Below are 27,735 nucleotides of genomic sequence, written 5' to 3' on the forward strand. Positions count from 1 at the left end.
CTAAGTAAGGCATAATGCACATTCAGCCAATCATTATCACAAAATAAACCAGTTTATTATACGGCTACTCAACAAAATACATGGACATGAAATATTAGATTCAAATCATTTTGGAACCTTACCTGTAGGCTATATTATCTCAAAGATTCTGCTAAGGAAAAAACAATCGATTACAGCCATGCAAGTAATAAAATGAACAGTGCTATATTACAGTATTAATACTTATGTCTGATATTATTTTCAATACAATCAAAAACTGATTTATGGGAAGTCTATTCCTCACAGTCTCGCTTTCATACCTGTCATGGCGCTGCTCTGAATAAGGTCTATTCTAGAGATGCATAAATAAGCACAGAGAACCGTGAATCCGACTTCCAGAAAAACAGTTTTATTAAAACATGCTACAGAGGATTAATAAAATTACATGTTTCCTCGTGGGGAAATGGGAGGTGACTCAGAAACACAAATTTATGACAGAAAAAGAGTGCAAGCTCTGGTAAGACTTAGGAAAAATGTGTGTAAAACAATTGAGAGTCAATTGAATTTTATAAAGTCCTTATTTAGGCGGTACATTTAAGCTATATTACAGAAACATGAGGACAAGTTTGAGGTGAGGTCTTCAAAATAGAGAAAGTCACATCAGTAACATTCTTTGAAAAAAAAATATTTGTCAGTCATCAAAATTGATTGTATTTTCAGACAAGACTGCATTTAAGACATGGAAACAAAAATTCCACAAAGGCATTTGTAATTTCATGAATATTAATTTAACCTTTCTTCTTTTTTTTTTTTTGGCAATGCTTACCATCAAACATGTATCTTAATTGAGATTAATTCAGTTCATAATCATTGTGCTACAATAAAAGTCACTTTAATGTGCTCTTTCCTCATAAAAAAGTAAATGCTACAATACCGTAATTGGATTTTATAATATGGGTAAAATGTCTTAGCACCTTTAAGGGGAGATCATTGCATTTCCTTAAAATCAGAAACCCATTTTCAAACAACTAATACTTGTTTTTTTGTCTGCCATAAAAAGGTTTTCACTCACAATTTCACACGCATCTGATCAGTTACCAAACAAGTTATAAATGATAGAAATCTGTAACAATGTAATGTTCTTCCAATAAGCAGCAGACCGCTTCTCTCCCATAAAGGGTCTGAGCAGTTCAACATGATACATCTGATATGTCATTGAAACTCGTGACCTTTCATCTTCATGTGACTGAGAAGAAACCCTCAGCCTTAATGGGATAGGTCGCCCAAAAATGAAAATTTTGTCATCACTCACCCTTATGTTGTTCCAAACCTGTATGAGTTTCTTTCTTCTGTTGAACACAGATATTTTGTAAAAAGGATATTGGTAACCAGACAGTTGAAGGTAGCTATTGACTTCTTTAGTATTTTTTTTCCTACTATGGAAGTCAATGGGTGCCGTCAACAGTCTCGTTACCAACATCCTTCAAAATATCTTTTGTGTTCAACAGAAGAAAGAAACTCATACAGGTTTGGAACAACTTGAGGGCGAGTAAATGATGACAACATTTTCATATTTGGGTGAACTATCCCTTTAAGGATGAGTTTGACATATTCAGTGGTCTGGCACTTGTGTGGTTCAATAGCTTTAGATCGAAAGCTGGTACCAATTACAAGGCAGAATGAGCTATAATGTGGTAGTTTGGTCGACAGCACCCAATAAACAACGATCAGAGAGGAACGGCTCACACAACCCGAAAAATTTGTAACAATGGCATTGCTACAATTTTAAAAACAGGTCTGCTGTCAAGAAGGACGGATCCGCAGACCTTTTCCATGTGCATAGCTTATTCTCACGAGGTGGGAAAGTTTGAAGTGATATGCTGTTGATAAAGAGATGATATTTGGCGTATACTTGAATGAACATAGTAAAAGGTGATTTCTAATATAGTTAGAACTTACTTGAATGAGCCCCTAAAGGGACATGGTGATGAAAAAAAATTGAGATGGGAGGAAAAATTGTATTCAATGTTTTTGCATTCCCTCGCAAAACTTTTGTGCTCTCTGGCAAGTTTTGCATTCCCTCAAGAAACTTTGTGTTTTGACACAAAACTTTCACACCTGGCAAGTTTTTTTGCATTCGCTAATAAACTTTGCTAACTTCGCTAGCAAAACTTCGCTAACAAAACTTCGCTTACACTTTGTTGGCAAAAGCATCAAAATAGAGTTTGCATTCTCTTGCAAATGTTGCATTTCCCCCAAAAACTGCGTTCGTTCACTCACAAAACTTTTGTGCTCTATTGCAAGTTTTGCATTCCCTCAAGAAACTTTATAACTTTAACAGTCTCTTGCAAGTTTTTTTGCATTCCCTAATAAACTTTGCACTTCGCTAACTTCACTAGCAAAAGCATCAAAATATATTTTTTCTTCCCACTTCATATAATAATAATTCTATTTCAATGCTTTTGCATTCGCCCAAGAAACTTTCCCCTGGCAAAACTTTTGCGTTTGTGGCAAAAGTATTGTGTTCCCCCAAGAAACTTTGTGTTCGCTAACTAAAGCATTGAAATGTAGTGGTTTCCTCCCAGTTCATATTATTTCCATCACCAGTTTTGCGTTCGCTCACAGCAAAGTTTCTCAGGGGGTGGCGAACATTTTCTTTCGTTATTTTATTATTTTTAAAATATAATTTTTTCCCATCACCATGTTCCTTTAGGAGCTCCATAAGAACCCACGTATCTGCTTAACTTATATTCATTAGCCAAGCTGATAAGGCTTATAACTATGCGGCTGCAAAAAAAGAAATATATTTATTTTCCTAACAAAAGTGTTGAAATTCAAGGATTATTTGCAATGGATGGTTGCAACCTTCACACCTCTGAGAGATTTTGTTTAAAAAAATAAAATGAAATATCATACCAAAAAACACTGTACTGGTTAAACAACCGGTAAAAACAAGAAATATTTTTTTTTTTAAATAATACACAAATTTTTTTAACTATTTCTCGACAATTACAACCGTAATATTTTTATGAAAAAAAAAAAAAAAAAAAACAGTACAAAGCCTTCAATGTAAGTTAGCCTCAAACCTTCAGTCAATAAATCATGTCCATTCCATCCATATAACAGGAGTGTTTGTGACTGTGTGCAGGTAACAACAACAACAACAACAACAACAAAAAGAAGTAACTTGGATTGAATGCAGTTCATACTTGTGAGCAGAATGGGTAGCTCTCTGATGCTCTGGTCCCTTGCTTCCTTTCGCCTCTGGCAAAAAAAGCTTCTGTCTTCTCCTACAAAAGGGACAGTCAGTCTCCAAAACTACCACCACTACAGCACGAGGCACCGAGGTTTTCATCTCTCTGCCAAACACAATCCATTCACACTCCAGCTCTCACTGCTAGTGAAGATTCTGTCCGAAAATACCCCCCCCCCCCCCCCCAAACACACACATTTTCCATATACGCTTTAATATTTTTTTTTGTCTTCTAAAATGCTTGACGATTATTTGGGTAAAACATTCTTAAGCAAAGCTGATTTTGGTTCCTACTTAAAATTTCCACTAATAAAAATATGCTATGGCATGTTCTTTAAAAAAAAAAAATTGAATCTCTTTTAGGAGAAGGGCACCCAGGTTACCTCTAACACGGAAGTACAACTATAAATATGTTTAATATACTGTACAGTTGACAATGTGCATTAAATGGTGTTTAAGAACATGTTGGGTGGAGGGAGGACGTGTGAAGGATAAAGCTGTAGTGTCTCAGATGCGGATCTGGTAGCCGTCACTGAGAGTGCTGAGCTCTGCTGGCTTTCGGTCCAGTGCTGCTGGCCTGCAAATAAACATGTTTATGTTAGTTTCATTTGGGAGATTATTGTTGCATAATGACAAATATGGCGAACCTTTTGGATCAAGGATTAGTTGTTTTAGAGCAGTATCGACCACCTCTGTGAAAAAAGAGTGTAAAAGGCAAAAAAAATATCAAGATAAATATAAAAAATATGAAATGAATATACTTCTGTTTATCACTGATGTGTGAGTTGATGGATGTTTATATGTGAATAAAAGCCTAAATTAAATCTGTTCATCATATAAAGCAATAGTCTCTTCAGAAAATTTGGCCTAAACCACTCAATTTATAATTTATATGGATTCATTTTAAGGATCTCTTTATGAACTTTTTGAAGTGTCAGTTGTAGTTGTGTAGCTGTCTATGGAGGGACAGAAATCTCTCAGATTTCATCAAAAAGATCTTCATCTGTGTCCCGAAGATGAACGCATGATTACTCATCAATGTCACATGATCCTTCAGAAATTATTTTAATATGCTGATTTGGTGCATTTATTTGAAATAGAAATCGTTCTACTTTCATTATAAATGTCTTTACTGCATGTCACTTTTTATCAATTTAATACAAATGTATGTATTAATGTAATGTAAATGTATTAATTAAAAGAAAAATCTTACTGACCCCAAACGTTTGAAAAGTGGTCTGAAAACACTAAGTAATACAAATATTAAGGCCACAATCTTACATTAAAATCTTTTTGTCAGGCAAATTCATCCTTCCATTTGAAGATATAGTCCCTGACAAATAAACCTACATAGTTTGTTTTTACTATTGAGTAACTGACATAGACCAGCTAATTTCTTTTTTTTTCACCGACAACTGTCTTTCTAACACCAAAACGTGAATTGATACAAGTCGCCACCTTGGAATTGGGTTCTCTCTGCATTCTTTCTGAGCGGTTTTGAGATATTGAGCTTCAAAATGTTTACATTCCATTCAACTTTGTAAATAGAACCTCCAGCACAGCAGTAACTGGTCTATCACATTCTCTCTTCCACCATTCACTTTTATGCTACTACTCTTGTGAATTAATCAATAACCCTCCATGTTCTTTTAACTGATGCTGGTTATTTGAAGCAGGTGCTTCAGCGTCAGGCGATCAAATCGCACAGCAGTGACAAGACAGATCCTCTACAATTTACAAAAGGTATAAACTACCTTTCACAATTCCTTCCTTCATAACAGACTAAGAATGAATGTTTCTTACAGGCAAAAAAAAAAACACAAACAAATGTAAATTGATCAGTCATTGTAGTCACCACGACAACAATAGCCGCTAGTGACTAGTCAAAACAAACTTTTATAACTCAACCTTAAAGCACAAAGCTATATTTATTAGGCCAATATTCAAAATATATAATTATATAGCTTGTTTTTTCACAACGCACTACTTTTTTGACATGGAAACTGAAGAACATCACATTCTGAACAGTCCAAACTCTGCCACTCATGTACTAAGTCGGCATTGAAAGTTTTTGTCCTCATTTTATGTGGACATCTGAGGACGACTGAAAGGAGGAGACACTGTCTGTTCCGAGACAGAGGAGGCGGGGGTGAGCCTGTGGACAAGCGAACATCCTGTGTGTTAGAAATAGCCCTGAGTGGAGATAATGCACTTTGACAGGGAGGGGATTCAGGAAAAGGGCAGGAGCAGATCTGTTGTACCAGAGCTAAATTTAATTTTCCCCGTGGAATTTCCCGTTCACTCAACAGACTTGATGTGGAAAGTCTGGAGAGTATCTTACTTTCTGGGCATTTCATATCTTTATTGATTAGAGATAGACAGGAATAGTATATTATAGTATAGTATATTATACTGATAATATATATTCACTGTATCTATTTTGTAAATGCAAGTTACAGATCTTATTGTGAATGATTCATCAATGTATGTTTCTTATTTTATTTGACCTCATAATTTTTAATCAATGTCCGAATCGGATTTTCCAGTGAAAACGACAGACTTTTCTCTGAAGGCGTATTCCGCCCCTTTCTGATAATCGACTACAAGCTCACATTCAGATCTGCGTCCATACTGTTGCAGAGAACCAAGACTTCGCCCTACATATATTTTTTTGTTAATAATCTGTCTTAATGGAAAATGGAAGAAATTATGTCACTACTTCCATTTTATTGCAACATTTAAGAAATATTCAAATAATACCCAAAATTAAAATGCTCTCATTATTTACTCACCTTCATGTTGTTGCAAAGCCATAGACTGTTATTTCCTCCATAGAACAAAAAATATCTTGCCATACAGTACAATTAAAAACTTTTAGGAAATTTTGGTTTGTTCCGCAAACAAACTTAGCACATGGTTTCAGTAGACTTCATACAGACTACAATAAACAATATACATATATTATATATATATATATATATATATATATATATATATATATATATAGTCCCTTTCGAGTTCCGACAGCAGTGGTCACTATAGTTACTTGAAAAGAGTTACATGACGTTACATCTAAATGAGTTACAGAGAAAAGTTTACAGGAAAACAGTAAATAATTAAATAATAAATCTGATTAGAAAAAAACAAACATAATGGGACTTATTTTCCAAATAATATTTCAGATCCAATTTTTTTTTTTTTTTTACAATACAAGTTGCATGAGGATGATCATATTTGGAAGTCCGTGGCATCTAAAAGACACTGAACACCCCTGTCCTATTGAACAAAATACCCAGAATACAGGTTTGGAACAACATGAGGTTGAGTAAATAATGACAGAATATTCATTTTTGGGAGAACTATCCTTTTAAGAGGTGTATTTGTATTAGAGGTGTTGTATTTGTATAAGATGTTTCCTCTTGAGAGCTACAGGGACTGTCACATGCTGCAGGTTTTATCACAGTGGCAAAACTTCATAATCATCAACTGCAGAACTGAGGGGGTTCATTGGAGAGCAGATTCATTTTGTAACTTCATAATTCTTTTCACTGTAAGTGAATTAACAAACTCATCTGCCAAGAGATGCGTGTGCTGTGCAGTTCTTCTGTGTAATTGAGGGTGATGCTGACGTTAAATGGGTGGTGTGTTTCAGCAGCTGCCTGGCACACTAGTGTATGTGTGGGGCTCAGTAATTAACATCTCAGAGCATGTGACAGGAAGGTGCTATAGAACACAGCAAAAATAGCTTAGATCGGGAAGCCAGAGGGCCACAGATCTGCAGTCTAACCTTTGGTATAATTTCATGGCATGTCATCTGAGAGGTGCATTAGATTAGCTAAGTAATTACAGCATTGTAATACACAACAATCAAGAGTTCTTTTTTAGACAGGTCAACAGCAGCGCTTCAATGCATGCGATTAAACAAAACTCATGGGCTCAAGCTAGAACACAGACGTTGCTGTGGTATTTTTAAATTGCTTAACACAAACATAGCCTATGCTAGATGAGCATCTTTGACGATCATTATCTTTCATCATTTTAAGACTTTCACTTATTTGAGCACTTAAGTAAAAAACGTCTTGATTTAATTAATTTAATTTATGGTGTCAATCCTGAAAGGGTATATTTATACCAAATACAACAAAAACACCCAAATCTACATAACTGAAAATAGTACAGAGACTTGAATCAGAACATATTTTTTCTGAATCTGTTCACTCACATGAACCATCTTAGTGAACCGATTCACTTGAATCAACCGGACTTTCCATCACTTCATTATGATCATTTTAAATTAAGACGAACTGATTCACTAAAATGGAAGGTCGGATTCATTTTAGAGAATTGGTTCATCATAAATGGTCTCATAACTATTATAGAACTTATTCATATTTTGACTTAGCTTTTATTTATATATTTTTAGTTTTCAGTTTGTTTCGAACATTCATATTATTTTGTCATTTTTATTAGTTATTTGGAACCTATTTTTTTCTTTAAAGATTTATTTTTCTTTAAATTTTAGTTTTAGTAATTTTAGTACTTTAACTTCAACTTATTTCTTTTTTTCTTCTCATATTTATATTGTAACTAATTTTATTTCAATTACAGAAAAGGATTTTTAATGGTTTTAGTATTAGTTAACAATAACAACGCTGCTCATAACTCATAAGTATAGCACTGAAAAGTTGAATCAATGCTTCATATGACAGAAAGGACCGTTTAGAACGAACAGATTCACTAGAATGAATAAAACATTTTGTGTTAAATATGCAAGAGAAATGGTTCTACGAATCTACATGACCAACTTGACCCCGTTATGAAATCTGCTCGGGGGAATCACGCGGATTCCTATTGAAAATCCCGGAATTTGCCAGCGAAAATTTGCTGAAAAATGGTAAATGTGACCGCGCCATTAGATACTCCCCAACACACACAAACTAAAGCACACCGGCTTTAACATAATCCATTGCATCAGAGGATAAAGTTACATCATCAGACGCTGAGCTCTGAAACGCTAAAACACAACAGGACTTGCTGATTATCACTGTATGCTCATATGGAAGGATTATACATGGGTTCATTTGAGCGTGACATGTCAGTGAGGCCCGCATCCACCACAGCTGTTGCATTGGACTCACATCCTATTAGAGTGAGTGCCAACCCAGTGTAATGCCTGAAGGCAGTTGTACTGACAGGAGACAGGAGAGGGCCTTTAAAACGCCACTTTGCTTAAATAACTAGTCCAAACTCCCTGCTCTACATCTTTTTTCCACAGCTTAGGGATCCCTTTGTGTCTATGTCTTGCTAAAACAGCCACTTCTTTTTAGAGAGGAAGCTTTGCTATCTATCACTGTCACTTTTTATGACTCTGCTCCTAGTAGATACAGAGCACTGCCAATATTTCCCTAGGGCTGAAATAAGAGGAAAGGAATCTTATTTCCTCAATACCATAAACAAAAGCAGCCTGAGGTCTCCCTTGTAAGGTGATCAGCAGTGCTAAACGGGGTTTTCTGGTCCACTCAGCCTGATAAAAGAGTTTCTCCACTAGTACTTGTGCCGTGCTGCTATAGAGACATTAAAGTCAACTGCCTGGACGAGAGGAACAGGGTCGTGCTTTGGTAACATGAGACCCTGCCAACCGTGTGCTGCTAGAGGGAGATTAGCCAACGAATTACCACCAGCTGTTTCGCAGTGTCACCATCACAACTCTAATGAGAATGGACTGGGTTAAGGCATGAACATGAAACATGAGCAGACAATGTGTCGTCTTCAGTAACCTTAGTGACTGCAACAAAAACTTACGAAGTGTCTACAAATGTCAAGGAGTGTTCACACTGAATGCGATTTGAAGTGGAAAAGTGTCAAAATTACTTATTTTCAAAGAGGAGTTGGAATTCTGTTGTAAAATATACACTGGGAGAGAGCATGAAGAATCATTTCCACACATGAATAAAGATCTTGAGTCTTGACCAAAAAATGATGCACCTCTTGATGGAAATAAATGTTGTGATGTTATTTCCATCAAGACGTGCATACATTTTTGGTCAAGATCTTGTATTGACAACACATCCCAAAGACTTTCAATGAATTTAAGGTCTGGACTCAGTCAGAGGTGCCAATTCATGTGGGAAAATGATTCTTCAAGCTCCCTCCCAACTATTCTTTCACAATTTGATCCTGATCAATCTTGACAATGCCATCGTAGAATATGGCCATGGTGTGTCTTCCTACATGGTTGTTTAAGAAATGAAAAGCTACACACTCCATCAATTAGGGTTAGAAGAACTGTTGCCAAACATACAATAAGCTAGAAACATAATAATCACTGCAATAATGATCCAATCATAGACTCTTAAGCATTTGCCTATTTAAATCCAAACTGCGACTCTTTCTTTTTCTTTTCTTTTTTGCCGAGCAGTGTATATTTCTGTCATGACAACTCTTGGAGTGTTTGGCATGGTAATGGATATGACCGTGTTGATATGCTTGGTCTTGGCGGAATAGATCTTCTAGGCTGCTGCTGCAGAGCAAGTAAGGGACATGGTGTTGCTGTACAATATAGCGTACATGAATTAGACCGTTAGACCTGGTGTTTTTGAGCGGTGAGTGGATTCTGACTAATATTAAACACCTCTGAGAGCCACTGCGTTCAGGGATCAACAAACATGTCTGAGATTGGACACAGTGCAAAAACTAATGTTTATACTTGCTAGCGTGCTTTGCTGTTGATAATATTCGCTAACATTGCAATCTGAATTTGCTATAGGCTACATGCTTCAGCTGAACAGAAGTACTAAGAATTGCTGTAAGCTTTTGAAATATGCGAATACAAAAACCGAACCGAGAGTTCACATGCCAGTAATGTTTTGTCACTGTATCCTCATAGAAACTAGATTTTTTGCTTGCTGCTGCTGCTGCATACATAAACACCCAAAAAATGAAGATGACTAAAAATGTGTCAACATTTAATAAATGAACCCCAAAGTAATTACTTCTAAAGCTTCCATGGCCAGATGCAAGTCATGACGAGTCACTGCCGATAAACCACTAACAGCTTACGACTGCATTTTCTTGACAGAGACTTCTACCAAGTGACTTTTACACAAGTGGATGTATCTTCACAACATCAAAGTGTCCATTACTTACGATTTGTCTCTTCTGTGGACATGTTGGCGTCTTTGGGGACTGCTGGCTGATCGGCGGCGCGGTGATAAAGACTTGCCTCGGCTTCGTTCTTTGATTGGAGACTGAGCGCTGGACGACTTGAGGATCTGTAATAAAACCCAGTTGTTTTAAAACTTTCATAGATTTCATAGATTTTATGTTCATTGTTTTTATATTTGTGAATAAGCTAATATATTATGCAAGTGAAATTAAAAAGTCAAATTATATATAGCGGCATGAGGTAATAGGCCTACAGATCATTTTTATCTTCATGAAATTAGGATTTCAAGGCAATTAGAATGAAAAAAGGCCTCAAAATCTTCAAGGTGGTAAAAGGCAAGCTGAGAAACTAACAGATGAGGAATACTGTCTATCATCAACCCGACAGGGATCCGGTGCAAGAAAACGACAAATCTAGTCAGTTTATTAAACGGGTATGGCTTGAACTTTTTCACACCACAGGGAGCAAACGCTGAATCGCTCTCACTGTGTTTTCTCATTAGTGAGTGCAGCACAAATAAACCTAGCGTTATGAAAGACTCCATATATACGTTCATTAACTTGATGACGTTCATTAACTTCAATATGCTACTAGACAACCGATGTCCCGATCTCTCAGTCGCTCGATATATTGTGCTTTCCCCACATGAGCAGCACAAGCGATGAGAGGTAACTTGACATTGCAATGTTCTCAATTTGTTATAGTTGATTTTTAGAATGAGATTCATAATGAGTGACTCTATCGGCTCCATGCTGATGATGCCAGATGCTGGGTTTTCAGTACATCGAAGAAACTCTTTCAAGATGGATTACCAAGTCGATTTTGATTTCATGTTGTCTATGCACAAGCAGTTTCTGCAAACAGACATATATTTATGTCCTTGACAAAAAAAAAAAAAAATATATATATATATATATATATATATATATATATATATATATATATATATATATATATATATATAGAGAGAGAGAGAGAGAGAGAGAGAGAGAGAGAGAGAGAGAGAGAGAGAGAGAGAGAGAGAGAGAGAGAGAGAGAGAGAGAGAGAGAGAGAGAGAGAGAGAGAGAGAGAGAGAGAGAGAGAGAGAGAGAGAGAGAGAGAGAGATAGGAATATACATTCCTATCACGTCATGCTCTAAGATGTTCATATAGCTTAAACATTAAAGACTAATTGCAAAAACATTTAGGTTTTAAAAACGGTCCCACTTTTTTTTTTTACATCCATAAAAACATGTATTCCTTTCAAACATCCAGAGCGCAATTTCCACTCTCTGCTCACGCCATTCATGGAAACTATGTCACAGCTGACTGCGGTCAAGTCAAGGCCGCATCTGAGAAACTGGGAGCACATGACCTACTTTTTACTGTCTACAAGATAAACATGTCCCATTGTACACTCATACAGATGATCTCAAGCTAGTCCACAACTCTTCAAGAGACATCTAAGGACAAATATGAACTCTGCTGATCCAGTCATAACTGAACCAGGGTAAAACATAAATGTTTACTTTAAAAAAATACCAGTAGGCCTACAGGCAAGCGTGATTTTTTTTTTATTTTTTATGTGGCTCCACCTCCCACAGGAAGTCTGACCTTATTTAGTTCCCACTGAGTTAACTTAGTTTTTGAGATGGACATTAGCGTTGCAACCGAAATCGCGTACTGTCTGAGTAGGTAGGCTACTACATTTGAATTTACTTTGCGACTGTTAAAAAAGTATGCTCTATATAAAGTATGAATATGGGTAGTATGAATGAAATTCGGACGTACTATATCCGCCATGTTGTTACTGTTACGTGACCTACCAGCGTCAGTTGCGTCGCTTCACTTTCATTCATAAATCCCCTCCAACGGCCTGACGAGATAGTAAAGTGTCCATCGAATGCACACTTCTGAATCTTGGTTTCAATAAGTAGGTCATCCAGGGACTTTTCGCCCACTGTTTTTCAAATACTATATGTATTTGGACATACTACTATTTTGGCGTACTGTTTTTTGTATACTATATAGTAGGGAAGTATTCAATTTTGGATGCAGTGTAGGTCTCGGTTCCAAAACCTAAGATATGTCATTTTGGCAAAATTTAAGGCAGCATAAATATGAATATCAATAATATATTCATAAAATATCTCACTAAATATGCTTATAGAAAATATCAATAATATATTATAGTTACGATATTTTGATAAAAAATTAAAAATATTTTTTTTTAAATGAAACATGGGTAGATGGGTAAATCTTAGCCATGTTATTAACTATTAAATAAGTAATTTTAGTAACTAAAACTACTGTTAAGCTAAAACCATAAAAACATTTTCATTACTTAAAATAAAATAAACATTAACATTTAAATAAAATATAACTAAACGTATTTTATTTCAGCTAGTTGCAAGGCAACATTTCTCATTTTCTCTTAGTTTAAGCTGAAGTACTAAAATAACTAAAACTAAATAAACTGACAAAAAAATTTAAAACTATACATACATATTTAACTATATACAATAACTATGTAAAAAAAAAAAAAGAGAGAAAAAAACCCCCAAAATTACTACATTTTAACTGAAATTAAAATGAACACATAATACACAAATGTACACAAATTCAAAATAAACAAAAATATAAAAGTATATCAATGATACAAAAATAACATTTTATTGACTCACCTTCATCCTCATGTCACGGCCGTGTTTCTCCAGCTCTTTGCGCATGTCTTCATGGCCCTGCTTGCAGGCGTTGATCACCAGATAGTTCCACTCAATAGGCTGGAAAACGTGCGGATTATGGGGCACGTACAGGCCGATCTTGATCTTCTTCATGGTGTGCTGGTAGCGGCGGTATGAGTCCTCAAAGTCGAACACCAACTCGCTGAGCGTACGAAAGCTCAAAGATCTGTCCATAAGGTCAGCACGCCGACTCATACCCAGGGTGCCGTAGCGGCCGTTACAGTAAACGCCCAGCACCACGTGATGGAAGTGGTGTCCGGAGAACTGGGTCTTAAAGCTGATGGGGAACCGCTCCACAGAGGTCAGACCGTTCGTTAGGTAGCTAACGGGAATAGGGTCAAGGATTTTATTAACAGTACAGTTTCGTTAACGTTCATTTGTGATTGGTTTACTCAAGACAGGCTGGATACATTCAGAATAATTTTCGAGCCCAGAAAAAGCAGCTGCTTGAGAATGAGGTGATAATTAAATGCCAAATTGATTTTTATCTCTGTTAAAATTCAGGAGGATACCGAAGCGTTTCATGAAAAATACCAAATCCTCTCAACTTAATGTGAACTATTGATTTTTCAAATCTGATTTGTCTTTGTGCTTTCAGTAAGTTTGGTTACGGTCACACTTCCTGAAAATCAATCAGCTACTGTAGGTCAATAAAAAGCTGCAATCAGGCAATGAATTAACAATTCTTTTCATTTAAAACTCACTTAAGATATGTAACAGCTAAAATTTGCGTGTATATTCTCAGAACCGATACCCTGACTGAAAGCTTAAGCTTAATAGCGTTTATTCTTTTAAAATAACGTAAAGAGCTGCTTCCAACGTCATTTTTGGAAATTCAGAGTATAACCATTTGTGCTACAGACATAAACGAGAAAATGTCACATCCAATTATGCGTTTTGTTGAGAAGTGTTTTTTTTTAACAATCAGGTGAAATATGAGAAATAAACCTATAGATTTACAATTAGGCACTCAAATCATATCTAGCCACTCAGAACACTCTAGTAAATACGTAACAACTCGCTACCACACTGAATACCCTAGAAACTGCATAACAATGCCATAGCAACCACTCTAGCATTGTGGTGATGACCACTTTTGCAACAAGAACACCCTAGCACTGGCCTAGCAACCACTCAGAAATCACTAACAACCACATAACACTTTGAAGGCATTAGAAGTTGCATAGCAACACCCTGGCAACCACTCATAACACTCTAGCATGTTGGCAATGACTTCTGCATGTAAAAGCGCCAACAAGAACACCCTAGCAATACCCTAGCAACCATCCAGAACCTCCTAGCAACTACATAACACCCTCTGAAAGGCATTAGAAGCTACATGGGAACAACACTAGCAACCACATAACTCCCTCTAGAATTGTGGCAACAACATTTGCATAGGCAAGCACCAACAATAAAGTCAACTTTATTAATATAGTGCAATTTTTAGAAAGCATAAATAAATAAAACAGTGAAGGAAATTCTAGGTTTAATTGTGGTTGGGAAAAAAATATTTTGAACTATTTGTAAATAATATTATCATTAAAATATGCACACATGTACTTTTATTTGTATGCCTAATGTGTCAAAAATGTTAAATGTTTTTTGTCTTGTCACAGTCAGTTAGGAGTTACAGGAGTCAGCTTTATTTAAATAATGCCTTATACAATACAGATTTTTTTCAAAGCAGCTTTACAGTGCTAACAGGAAAATGATTAAATGATCCAAACAGTTCATTTTGGCTGTCCAGCAGCTCTTAAAAGAAAATAGTGTCATTGTTCAGCTGAAGTCATTTCAAGTGTTGATTTCAGTTCCTTTGTAAAGAAGATCAATTGTTAAACTAGTTCATTTTATCTATAAAGCAGTTCTGCAAAAAAAGGTCGAATAGTTTGCATCACTGGATTTTACTGTCAGTTGTTTAACATTTCACAAACAAAAACCTTCTGATTCCATGAAGTTGCGGGGACGCGATTGAAGCTGGTCAGCAGACACTCGGCTAGACTAGCCTTCCCCTCAGGCTTCCTTCTCTCAGCCTGATCTCTTCTGTAGTCTTATGTAAGCGATCAGTGTTCACTGCGGCATGGCAGGAGTCACCAGGCTGTGAGTCTATTTGCAGGGTTCACACCAGGATTCTTCTGCAACTAGGGACAAAAAAAAGACTACTTTTTGACCTTACTGACATCAATCACAACTGAGTGGTGTTTGTTTTAGGGTATCCATGATCTAATTTAAGAACTAGAGTACAAACAAACTGAAAAGAGATTGTCATGATTCCTGTTCTCCTTTCTGATGCTAATTTTGAATTCATGTGGCCTTGACATTGCTAAAATGAGGAAATGATGCTTTACAACCACTCTTTAAATGAATCATTATCGTCACACTTGTCAGTAAACAGTGTGCCTGTGTCGTTTTGCTGTTGGGTACGGCACAAGCAGCCAAGAGCACATACCGCAGATCTGTTGAACCATGTGTGTCTAACAACACAACGCAACGTCCTGGAACTGCTTCGATTTTTGCCATCTGCCTTTCAAAGACAATAACCAGCACAATATGCGTGTAGTCTATATAACACAACCATATTCATATATTAATCAAAGACTCCAGTGGTCCACAAAAAGAAAATCAGCTTCCTCAGAATAAAACTACAAAAAAAAGGTAGTTTTCACAATTCCACTCTTGGTTTTTTGCTTTTTTTTAAACTTGATTTCCATTAAAATATCTAAAAAAATCCTTTAAAAACATGAAATAAAATAAAACAAGATACATTCAAATTGTTACATTTTAATATACTTTTAATTTACTTTTGTTCAAATTTATCTCGTTTCAAGTTTTGTTTTGTTTTTTTAGATATTTTTATATGGTTCCAGTTTGATTATTATGTAAAGCAAAAATAAAAATTGCCTTAGGAATACTGTGCACTGATGAATCATATAAAAAAATCCAGAGACACTAAGAAAGCAAATAAATTAGATTTTGATCTCTTCAAAAGAAGGATTGTTAACTGTAGCCCTTTATTTAGTCGTATTTTGGTCGATTGAAAATGAACTCTAGGGAGGTTCGGTTGAGGTGAGAAAGCAATCTGACTCAATGGACCAACAAACTAAGAGGTATCATAATTCATAATGGAAAATGTGTTATATAAAAAGCAGCACTGTCTGATTCTGTGAGTTTTTGTGGTTGAAAACCAAAGAGAGATTACTATTATAAGTAATAAACTTATTACTTTAATAACATATTAAAATGTTTTGTAAATGCTTTTCTCCCTGAGATATATATATGAATGAATGAATTTATCAGTCAGAGCGGGAATAAAGGGTACATTTGTATAAGCGAGTGTTTGTCATGACAGCTACAGATACAGATAAAGCCACAATAAGTCCGTGGAGTGAACTTGTCAATCCATCTTGATGGATGACGCAGAGGAACGTAAACAGGTGAACTCTGACCAATAAGAGGACAGTTGTGCTAACATGTGGCTTGCATAAACACATTTTGGTACGCTTTGAAATGTTGCCTTTGTGAAAGTGATCCGAACCAAGAAGAAAACGTTGTAACAAAATGTCCCTGTTTCGGAACAAAGCAAACGATCTACAGGTCTGAAAAGGCCCTTAAAGAAAATACAGGCCCATTCCATACGTTTTGTTCCTCTGCAGCTCTTTTTGAGTTTCGTTCTCTGTGAGTGTGCGTGTGTCTTTACACACACTCACAAAACCCCACACCAGTGTTACAATGAGAAGACACCAGAGGATCACATTACCCATCAGCAGGGCCATGTGATCCTCTCAGCAGCAGTGCCGTGAATTTCAACATTCTTATCTGCAAGGCACGCATTCTGAAACCTGCGGGGATTACTTCTGCTATAGGTCCCAAGAACACACAGTAAGAAGAATGCACTCATTTTGTCTTCATTTGAATATGCAGACAGACTTTTGACGACTTTACAAAACAAGACAATGAAACGGTATTCCAGTGCTCTAGTGTTTTCATATCATTATAAAGCAATTCATTTGTTGACTAGATGTCGCACTAATGGAGAACAGCAGTGTGTTTGCTGTCGAGGCTGAGAAGAACCTCAAGCGGTTAAAACTACGTGACAAAACCCAAATGTTTAATGTCACGATTGTTAGCATCTATTTGCATTAGTTTATATCCAGCTGGTTGCTTTTATGCATTCGTTATGCAGAGAAGTTGCATTTTTAAAGCTAGTGAGTCACGTTAGAAAACAAATTAATATGGTCATGCAGTCACAAATCAGAAACGCATTCGATTACAGTTCTTTTTTATCGTCACTGTTTTTTGCAGCGCTTCTTAGGGCTGTCACAAAAACAAGTGTTATTTTTCAAGACCCCCATTTCAGTGATATTTTATGTGTGGTATTTTTTTTAAAGAAATTGCTTACAGCAACTTTAACTTTACAACAACAATAGCCTCAGTGTTCTCTAAAACTCGAACACTCTTTGTCCGTTGTGATGTTCGAGTCCTTTGCGACTTTTTGAGAACTGCACCGAGAGCTCTGTAGATTAAAAGACGGGTTTTGTACACAAAGATACAAATCTCAAAGTGACGTAAACTGGAACCCTTCATCTTCCCGCTCAACACTACAAATCTGCACGGAGAGAAAGCAGATATTTGCAACTAATGAGCCATGAAGTGCTTAACTCAAAGTGAAGTCTACACTGAGGCTCCTGTGAAACATCACAATCTGCAAAGCAGATCTCCAGAATGTCTCTCTGCAACACTTGGCATTTGCGCGGACGATGATGACCTGCACCTTGTGTTAACCCCTGGCCTGAATTTGTTGAGATAACTGGCATTAATAGTTCCTGAAAGAACACACCCTCCCAGTGGCACTGAATGGCACAGCTGCATCCACTACATGGACAGGAAGCTGTGCCTGCCTTCAAGGAGAATCTACCACTAGTCCTAGTTTCCTAGCAACAGCTGAAAGTAAAAGCTTCGGGCTGAGTTGAGAGGGGGGATCATGAAGAAAGACAGTGATGTGAAGCACATTGCCTTTGATAGAGCGCTTCTTAGTCTTCCATCACAATTTGAGCAATTGAGATATCAAAACAACAATAAAATTAACAGCTAATTAACAGTGTTGCAAGTGCTCAATGGCAATAATTATTTTTATGAGTACTAAATTATAGTTTAGGGTAGGGCTGCATTGAAATTTCGACCACTGAAAATATATGCCGGCCCGCTCCTCAGCTTTCAGCGCTCAGGGTTCGCTCTCGCCATTATCACTGCGTGCTGCGGTGTGATGCTCTGCTCAATATTCCGCTCTATTTGATTGGATTGCATTTAAACATTTCTGTATCATTAAAATGATTGAATTTCATTAAAAAGCAATTTTGGTTTTCAGGCCAAGTGCATCCAGAATTTTCGGTTTCGGCCCAGAATTTTCATTTTGGTGCATCCCTAGTTTAGGGACTAAAAGACGTTCAAGACTAAAACAAAAAACAAACTTTTTTACATTTTCGAAGGAAAGTGCGACTACAAGCCAGTAGCGACAATGCAAGTGTATTATGAGTGTTAAAGTTGGCATGGAATGAAAATCCACCCTATCCGTTTTCTAAAGGCATGTTATTGATCTTATTGTGAATGACTAATCTATGCATGTTTCATTTAAAAAAAAATTCTTGACCTTGTAATTTTACCAGAAATAAGGTCAATTAGAGAATGCCTTTTGTCAATCACTGTTATTTTAGTATTATTTATATACAATTACAAATTTTCATATTTCTATTATTATTAATAATATACTATTTTTTTATTATTAATATACAATTTTTTAAATTATTATTATTTTATTATTCATAATATTAATATATTCTATACATACTATATATATATATATATTCATATAATTATACACAAAAATATGTATTAATATTTCTATTATTATTATTTTATTATTTATTACTATTATTACTATTTTCGTTTTTCTGTTTAGCTTTAATTTATTGGTTTTAGTAAACAAAAAATTCAGTTAAATTTTTCATATAATATTTATACTTTGTTTTATTTCAGCTTTTTTTTTCAATTAATGAAAGCCATTTTTATGTTTTTTGCTAAAATAACCACACTGTTGTCAATAAAGATAAAGGATACATTCCAAGGATAACTGCTTCAAGGCATTTGATGGGAAGTGATTCTCGTATCATCTCTCTGGCAGTCTCCATCAACCTGAAAAGAATATATATATATACACAGGGTCAATGATTTCTTATTTAAAACAAATCTAAAAATTGCGTTCATGTTTGGATAAAAGCTATGCATTTTGTAAAAGAACATGCTAGCACTTTCTAAATGAATATCAAGAGAGTAAAATAAGTGTAAAATAAGAAGGAACAGGAAAAGACTAAAACAGGAAATACAGGGTAGACAGACAGGATGATGAAAATGCCTGAGCGATGGCATCACTTACCCACTCAGAGGTCTGGTTTTCTTAATCTCAAAAAACTGAGTTCCTGTGTGGTTGTATCTGTCAGACGTTAAGGAGCTATGTGAACTTTTATTTTCCTATTTTTTTTCATTGTGACTCATACATCTCAAAATGCACAGCTGCGACCAATGTCCTGTTGAACCCAACATCCTCATTACCCCTCACAGATCTCAATCTATTTGTGGGAAGAGAATCAGACACAGAGATATTAATCACAAACAATGATGAACATAAATATGCGCAAGAGCTGAAGTGATCTAACAATGGCTGCTCAAACCATAAAGTAAGTATCAGTGCATGTCTAAGTATCCGTGTGCCAGAAGTATGCAGGCCCGTGGCTAATATCACTCTACATTAAAGGCACTGACATTCCAAAAAGGCACTTTGAGTGACTCAAGCCAACTGAATAAATTACACGTAGCGAAAAAGCATAACTGACACTCCAAAGGAACGAGTACCAATGAATTCATAATGCATCCAGACCAGAAGAAGCAGAGTTTCCCAGAATGAATGGTTTGTGCAGGGAAAAGGATACTGCAGGTTTCTCATGTAGTTCTGGACGGCATGGAGCCAATCAGGCACTGACATTGATGGCTTAAAGTTTGGAACCAATGGCACAGGGTGCTATGAAAACAGAGAGGATTAGCAAATTGCATCCGTCATAGACAAAGCAATCCCAGAATGCACTGTGACAAGTTCTTTTTTTTTTCAAAGAAATTAATACTTTAATTCAGCGCGGATGCATTAAATTGATCAAAAGCGACAGTATTTTTAGCGGCAGACGTTTATAAGGTTACAAAAGATTTCTGTTTCAAATTAATGCTATTCATTTGAACTTTCTATTCATCAAAAAACCCTGAAAAAATATATCATGGTTTCCACAAGAATATTAAGCACCACAACTGTTTTCAACATTGATAATAAGAAATATTTCTTGAATGGAAAACAAATCAAAACAAAACGTTTCTGTTACACAGACACTACACTTGGCAGTAAGGGAAGGAGTGTAGAATAAAGAAATGGAGGGTGTCACTTATTTTTATCCAGCTAAAGTAAACTAGTCACAAGGTGACTTCCGGATTGCCCTTTCTTCTCAGATTCTGATGTCTCTCAATGGCATGAAAAGTCCTTATCAGAAACAGTGTCTCATTGATCATTTGCACCCTTACAATGACACTTCTAACTGCAAAGGGGCAGCGAAGAGAATTAGCAAAGAACAAAGATCGTCCTCTCGCACACAAGCCCCCATTCATAAGAAAAGAAGCCATTTATGAAAGCTAGAAAAAAGGCTGTCCTCTATCTGAAACAGGCTCTTTACTGCAACACATTGACAGCATTAATCCAAGGCTTGTCCTAAAAAGGCAGGCAGAATTAAGCAAGTGTTGAAGTACAGCTGAGGTCACAGGAGGAAATGAGAAAGGGAATCATCTCCTGTTTCCTCTTTATCTCTCTCTCCCCTGCGTGAGAGAATGAGAGACTGTAGAAATAGTGTAGTATTGTCTGTTTCTGCCGACTTTTGAAGCTTTAAACACATGATAAATGTGTGGTCTAAATATTGAAACATACATAGCCTATATTTTCTTGTTTACGTTCATTATTATTGTAATGTTATGTGCTTTGAGACATTAGGTAATTTAATGCCATCTCTCGTCTTGGGACGCTTTGCAGATGCTGCTATGTGCTTTGCGTTCATGTCTTTTGGAGGAGGCATGGCTTTGGAGACGCTCTGAAGGGAGGGTAGGATCTTATGCTTTCAAAGCTAGCTCGCTATTGCTAGCTAGTCTGAAATTGCCTACCCTACCTTTAAGGAGAGTCTGTTTCGCACCGTACTTTTGACACATTAACCTACAAACTTCAAAATGCAGCTCTGAGTAAGCTAAAGGTATGATTAATTATTTTTTCATGTTAGAAGGCTAGCTAATAAATCGTAGTTAGTTGACTATTTCATTGTATTGTTATTGCTTGTCACCGGTTGCAGTTCAGGTTGTTCTAAAATGATGCATCTGTTACACGCGTTGCAATGAGTGTGTGTTTAGTAATGCTGGTATCATGGTAACTTGTCTGTATTCATGTTAAAACCACTGAAAGTGGTTAAGTGTTTAAATTCATTTTTGGACTGTTTTTATGTCAGGTGGTACAACCAAATAGTTGCATGTGCTGTAGTTGTACCACCTGACATGGAAAGTGTACCAACCTACACAGGCTACTTGAAATTAGCAGTTTTTACCAGTATTTGAGAGAGATCTACAAACCTTTGTACTCTGCCACAAGGATCAGTTGGGCTCTCAGATTATGTATTATCATTACTGTTATTACCTTGTCAATTCATAATGAAAGACCCATGTTTGCAGTTGTGCCACCCTGATACACAAATTGCTGGACAAAAGTTTTTCTATTATCTCAACAGCTTTAAAACTACTGATATTTACACAATTTGTTAAAATGATGCCATAGTATTTACTTTTTCATGTTTTTATTATTAAGACACCATTTTAATTAGTCTGTTCATTTGTTTGGACAGTTGCACAATCTGACATTTTGCAGGTTTAAGATAACAAAACATTAAATAATATGAATTATTTACATGTATGAAAAATGTATTAAAAATAAACAGGTTTATTAGATCAAAGTGATATATGTCATGAATTTATCAATTTATTTTTTTAAGGAAATAATGCACATGGACCCATTTATACACTCTCAGAAATAAAGGTACAAAAGCTGTCACTGGGGTGGTAGGTACCCAAGTTCCTCTAGTCAAAAGTACATAATGCCAAGTGTAGGCCTACATATAAATGGTACTAAAACCTTGTCCTAGTGACAGCTTTTGTACCATTTTTCTGAGAGTGTATGGTTGTTTAAAAGGCGTTTTTTCAAGGATATCGATGAGTCAAAATTTCAAATATGTTGCCCAAGGCAATTTTCCTTTTTGTTTTAGGTAGTAATTATTCAATGCTTGGCTATCTCTGCTTAGTAGCTTTTTGTTTCATAGTTGTAGTAGTGACAGGTTTGTTCACGGTCTGACAAATGTGTGAATAGGCCACATATGTTTTTCTAGCCGGGGATACTTTGTTTTATCGCCCCCATTTGTTACTTTAGACGTCCCCTCTTCGGTACTCCGCTGGCACCGGCTCTGGTACTGTGTCTAAAATCTGCCCCAATGGATTATGATAGCAGAATAACAATGCTGTCGTTCTGAGCAGAATGTCTTTTGAAAAACAGTCGTGCTTCCTGCAAACACACACCTTCTTTCTCAGCACTTAAATATAGAGGTGTTCAGAAACGCGAGGTGTGACAAACCTCATAAGAACTTACACCCTCAATACAATTATTCTGCTTGAAGACTCAAAGGGCAACTCAACATAGTACAAACATTTTTACACTATAAAAGTCAACATAATTATCTTTAAAATCAATTACTAAACTTCCTTTAGTTATGTTTAATTAATAATTCGTACCCTCTGCCAAATGACAGCTGAATTTGCACGCAAATACCAAGTTTAATTGGACACACACACACTTTTATGCCAACAACAAATGTTACGTGAAGCATCCTGGTTCGATTTGACATTCATTTTGCTTTCCTAACTATGCAAGATCATCATTGGTTGCATTTTATTATTTACACTACCATTCAAAATTTTGAGGTTAGTAATAGTATGGTATTTTAAAAATAGATTAATACTTTAATTTTTGATCAAATAACAGCCTTACCAAGTATACGAGACTTAAAAAACAAAACTTTAAATAGCATAGTGACCTTGTCAAGAGAACCATTCTGTATTGTCAGACAAAACACCAATAAAAACTGGAGTAAAAAGCATAGTGTACATTTAACATTATTTTCCAGTGTTCTCCAGACCAGTAACCCAGCAGTTGAGAACCACTGCTCAAAAAGATCTTATCACAGTGCCGGCGTCAGTTTAATTTACATTCAGTCTTTAAATTCAGTATCGATTTCCAAAAAGTGTATCTAAATGACACTCTGAATATTGATTCTGACCATTTGAATTCTCAGAGAGAGGTTTCATTTACGTCTACACTCTACTCCACAGGCTCAACTGGGTCTCTTCTACCCTGAAAGGAGGTCAGCAGCAATAAATAGGGCACAATCCACACTCACAGGGCCGTTAGCTGACCTCTGCCCACCCGTGGGACTGTACAGAAACTTGAAACTCACTAATCAAGCCACCCAGAACATTTGTCCGTCTAAGAGAACAGATGTGGACTCTTCAGTTGTTACATACAGAAACAAAGTCACTGCAGAGTACAAATTCAATTTGATAAAACAATTTTCATTCAAAAACATCTGTGCTGTTTCTATGATGACTCAAAGATGTGAAGGTCCAACTGCTAGACAAAACAACAGGAATTTTGCAGCTTATCCTTAATAACATTCTAGCAAATGGATTATATCAATAACCAAATCCAAAAGATGTTTTTATGTTTTATGTTTTCTATGCATACAGAAATGTAACCGTTCAAAAGTTTGGGGTCTGTAAAATGTTTTTATGTTTTTGAAAGGAGCCTCATCAAGGCTGCATTTATTTTATATTATTACAATTTATTCCTGTGATTTTTCCAGCAGCCATTACTCCAGTGTCACACAATCCTTCAGAAATCACTCTAATATGCTCAATAACAATTTCTTATTATCGTCAACGTTGAAACAGTTTGCTTGTGCTAGCTGCTGTATTTTTGTGCAAACTGTAATACAAAATAACAGGAATTACACAGATTACCCTAATAGCACTCCAATACCTAATAGCACTCCAGCTATCCAGACCCAGTATTATATCAAAAAACAAAGGCGCAAGATGCAAGATGTGCTATGAAATATAATAGGCTCTCTGAATACTCTATTTAGCTTTCAAACATTGTTTAACTGCATCAACATTGACACTGCTACCAGTATGTGCTTTGTTTACATAATAACTGCAGTGTCCTCAGATCCAAGGTTATCACTGGGAGACTCTGATTCTTTATCAATACAGTCATTTATGGGTTCAAAGCTAGGACATTCCCATGGACTGTCACTCCATTTAATGGATCTAACAGGAATGTCTGGCTCGTGTTGCAGTCGTTCAAGTGACTCCTGATCTGGCTGATCTAACGGATTCACTCCACGCACCTGTTCAACACTTGCTGGTGGGGAATGTCCCTAATAAATCACTTTAACATCTGGGGATCCGACTCAACGCTTTTGACCAATCAGGCGCCTATGTTCTGCACGCATCAGCACATATGAGAGTGTGGGATAGCACAATAGTGTTAACTAAAACAAAAGAGCAACTAAACACACATCTCGACCCTGCGAATACTGTCCGTCTGAGCACTGAGGATTAGTCTGTGATAAGACTCGCTTTATCCCCTCTGAGGTCCTTCATTTGCATGCCCTATGAAGCCTGATCAGCCCTGATTGGTTTATGTTTGGAGGTTAGAGCAACATTGTGGTAAAGGGACATGACAGCATCTTTAATCCGAATGAAATTCATACGACGTCCCATGGCATCATTCCTCATATCATGTGCATTAACAGAGGAATGTTTCTGCATAGTTGTCATTGGATCAGATCTTTGACTGGTTTTTAATTCAATTATGACCAGGGACAATGTAGCACAGTGTTGGAAAACACATGGATGAGTAAATCCGCTCACATGTCTCATAGCCTACACTTCCTCTGCTTGAAAACTGACTCACATGCATGCCAGTTTGTAAGAGGCTAAAACACTATTCCTGTAAATACGGCTTCATAAAGACCCGTTTGGAAGTTCAATAGTTTTACCAAAAGATTACTGTATGCATACACTACTTTCCAAAAGTACAGTAAAATGTTATGTTTTCTGAAAGAATCTTCCCATAATATGCTCACCAAGGCTACATTTATTTGATACGGTAAAAACAGTAATATTATTAAATATTATACCCTGTGATGCAGGAGCCATCCAGTCTTCAGTGTCACATGATCCTTCAGAAATCATTCTAATATGCTGATTGGTGCTAAAGAAATATTTATTATTAACATCAATGTTGAGAACAGTTGTGCGGCATTATATTTTTGTGGAAGCTTTTCAGGACTTTTTGATGAATAGAAAATTCAAAAGAACAGCATTTGCCATTTAGGCTACTTGAAATAGCAATATTTTGTAACATTGTAAATGCCATTACTGTCACTTTCACTTCTAGGCCTATTGAATGCTTACTTGCTGAATGGAACTATTAATTTATTTTAAAATCAAATCAAATAAAAACTCACTGACCCCAAACTTAAAATCACTTTTAAAAAAAGTACTGAGGTAATGAATTACTAAGAAAACTTTATAGCCTATATACCAAGGTAAAGATTTGTGTTTTATTCATGTACTATGTAAGCCTACTTCAAAGATGTCCAAAAACATGGTAGGCTAATACCAAGGTATGAACATTGTCCAGTTGAACATTTTTTAACTGACATCTGTACACACAGACACACACACACACAAAATGTTGCTCACTGTTACTCAAAACCTAGTAACTTGCCAAAATGCCAACCAAGAAATCATGTTTGGGCATTGCATTAAATGAGTTGCCTCATATCACATATCAGCATTTTGGGGATCATATTTTTTAGGTGCATACCAAGATCACAGAGATGAGCTTCCAAACAAGACAACATTTTAGGGTGTTATTAAGACAGCATTTCTATATGCTATACCAAAAATGCTTAGATAGGCAGCTTGCCAGGTTTTGAGACACAGACACTAGTCCACTACTTTCAACTTACTTTTGGGAGGTGTGTTGCATTTCGTATTCTATCCACCATCTCATGTCCATCAGGATGAACTTTGGTGACGTGCGACCACATTCTCTCCCAGGTGACATTATCTATGGGAAAGCCCGTCCTGTTCACGAAAAACGGGACCCCGCCGTCTTTCTCGTCTTCCTCACCGGACGACCGACCGGTGTTGTTTGCGGCAGTGGACGAGGAGGATTCCGCAGCGGGTCCCGTAGTGTGACAGTAGGTACTGGTGCTTTTGGACCGACCGTGTCTGCTGATCTTGGCAGTCGAGCCGCCGCTGGTGGCGTTTGGTCCGGTCATTGTTCAGAAGTCTTCCGACGGGGAGTTTCCCCTTGTTGTTCCCCAGATCAGTTATGATTATCCAGCATTCATGCACAAAGACATGTTGCGTCTCCAGCTTGCATATTAATGTGCCAAAACCACACAGTCGTGCTCAAGTATGACAATTCAGGTGGTTTAAAAAAGATCCAGATACAGAACAAATGGTCAGCGATACCATTTCTGTATCAAACTATGAGTGAATGTCATTGTAGGATAGATTAAAATCATAAATAGTCATATTCCCAGTAAGCCGCATACTGTAGTAGTTGGCGGTCAGCTCAGGGTGCCACAGAAACTACTTCATCCTTTCGCTCAAAAACACTGAGTCCTGCGGAAGGGGTCGCTGTCTGAATAATCCACGGTAGAATAAATCATCTAACGTCTGATTGTAAAGTATTAATGAATGATTTGTTTTTCTATGTAGGCGTGTGACCGCTTTCACTCACGGTCTCAACAAATGGTCACTCACTCTAGCGTTTTTGATACTGTTATTGTATCACCATAAACAACAGCCAATCAAGTTCTGGCGGCTTTTTTATTGGATGAAGCAACAAAGCGAGGCGGGTTCAAATCCATATAAGGAAAATAGATTAGCCTGTGATTGGCCACAATGGCGGAAATAGGCGTGAACCTTCGGTGTATTTCCAGCAGGGTTTTTTTTTTGTGAGCTTTTAAATTCTGCATTTAAAGTGATAGTGTATGTCAAACCCATAGACTGTAAAAAGGTCAAACCATTAAAAATATAGCCAATTATAACATTTTCAAACATTTAAAATTTATATTAAGGGTACTAAGCCTTTAACCGTCGCTATTTTTCGCGTCAAATTAAATAATTATTGCACTTTTCATTATTTATGTTAACAAACTGCCATCAACGCATGAAAGTACACTGTTATCGTTTTTATTAATATTTTGAATTAGTTTTTATATTTTTTATATTTTTTAGATTAGATTTTCATATTTTCTATTCTCATTTTAGTTTTAGTTAAAGTTTAGTAATTTTAGTAAAGTGTTTAAAAAAAATTTTTATTAGTCCTAATTTTTATTTCGGATTTTTTTGTTATTTT

The 27,735-nt window shown here is 36.3% G+C and overlaps 2 protein-coding genes across 3 annotated transcripts in view; both read right to left on the bottom strand.

The window, feature by feature from the left end:
* The window catches only part of aig1 (androgen-induced 1 (H. sapiens)), a 135,356-nt gene that overhangs the window by 3,589 nt on the left and 104,032 nt on the right, over positions 1–27,735 (bottom strand). The window lies entirely within an intron of this gene.
* Positions 3,630–27,140, bottom strand: vash2 (vasohibin 2). The gene is made up of 7 exons (XM_056269283.1): positions 26,333–27,140; positions 20,105–20,193; positions 19,552–19,608; positions 19,236–19,310; positions 13,062–13,443; positions 10,379–10,503; positions 3,630–3,809 (listed from the first exon to the last, which is right to left on the bottom strand). Exons 1-7 carry the CDS (start codon positions 26,645–26,647, stop codon positions 3,740–3,742), a joined length of 1,113 nt encoding a protein of 370 aa, XP_056125258.1. The 5' UTR covers positions 26,648–27,140; the 3' UTR covers positions 3,630–3,739.

Source organism: Rhinichthys klamathensis, unplaced genomic scaffold (genome assembly GCF_029890125.1).
Source record: "Rhinichthys klamathensis goyatoka isolate OS25496 unplaced genomic scaffold, OSU_Roscu_1.1 h1tg000281l_1, whole genome shotgun sequence".
NCBI lineage: Eukaryota > Metazoa > Chordata > Actinopteri > Cypriniformes > Leuciscidae > Rhinichthys > Rhinichthys klamathensis.

Coding starts and splice junctions, on each gene's coding strand:
- vash2 (XM_056269283.1), bottom strand. CDS start 26,647: ATGACCGGACCAAACGCCACCAGCGGCGGCTCGACTGCCAAGATCAGC. Junction 19,311..19,551: donor AAAACCAGACCTCTGAGTGG/GTAAGTGATGCC, acceptor TATTCTTTTCAG/GTTGATGGAGACTGCCAGAG. Junction 10,504..13,061: donor GCCGTGACATGAGGATGAAG/GTGAGTCAATAA, acceptor GTTTTATTACAG/ATCCTCAAGTCGTCCAGCGC.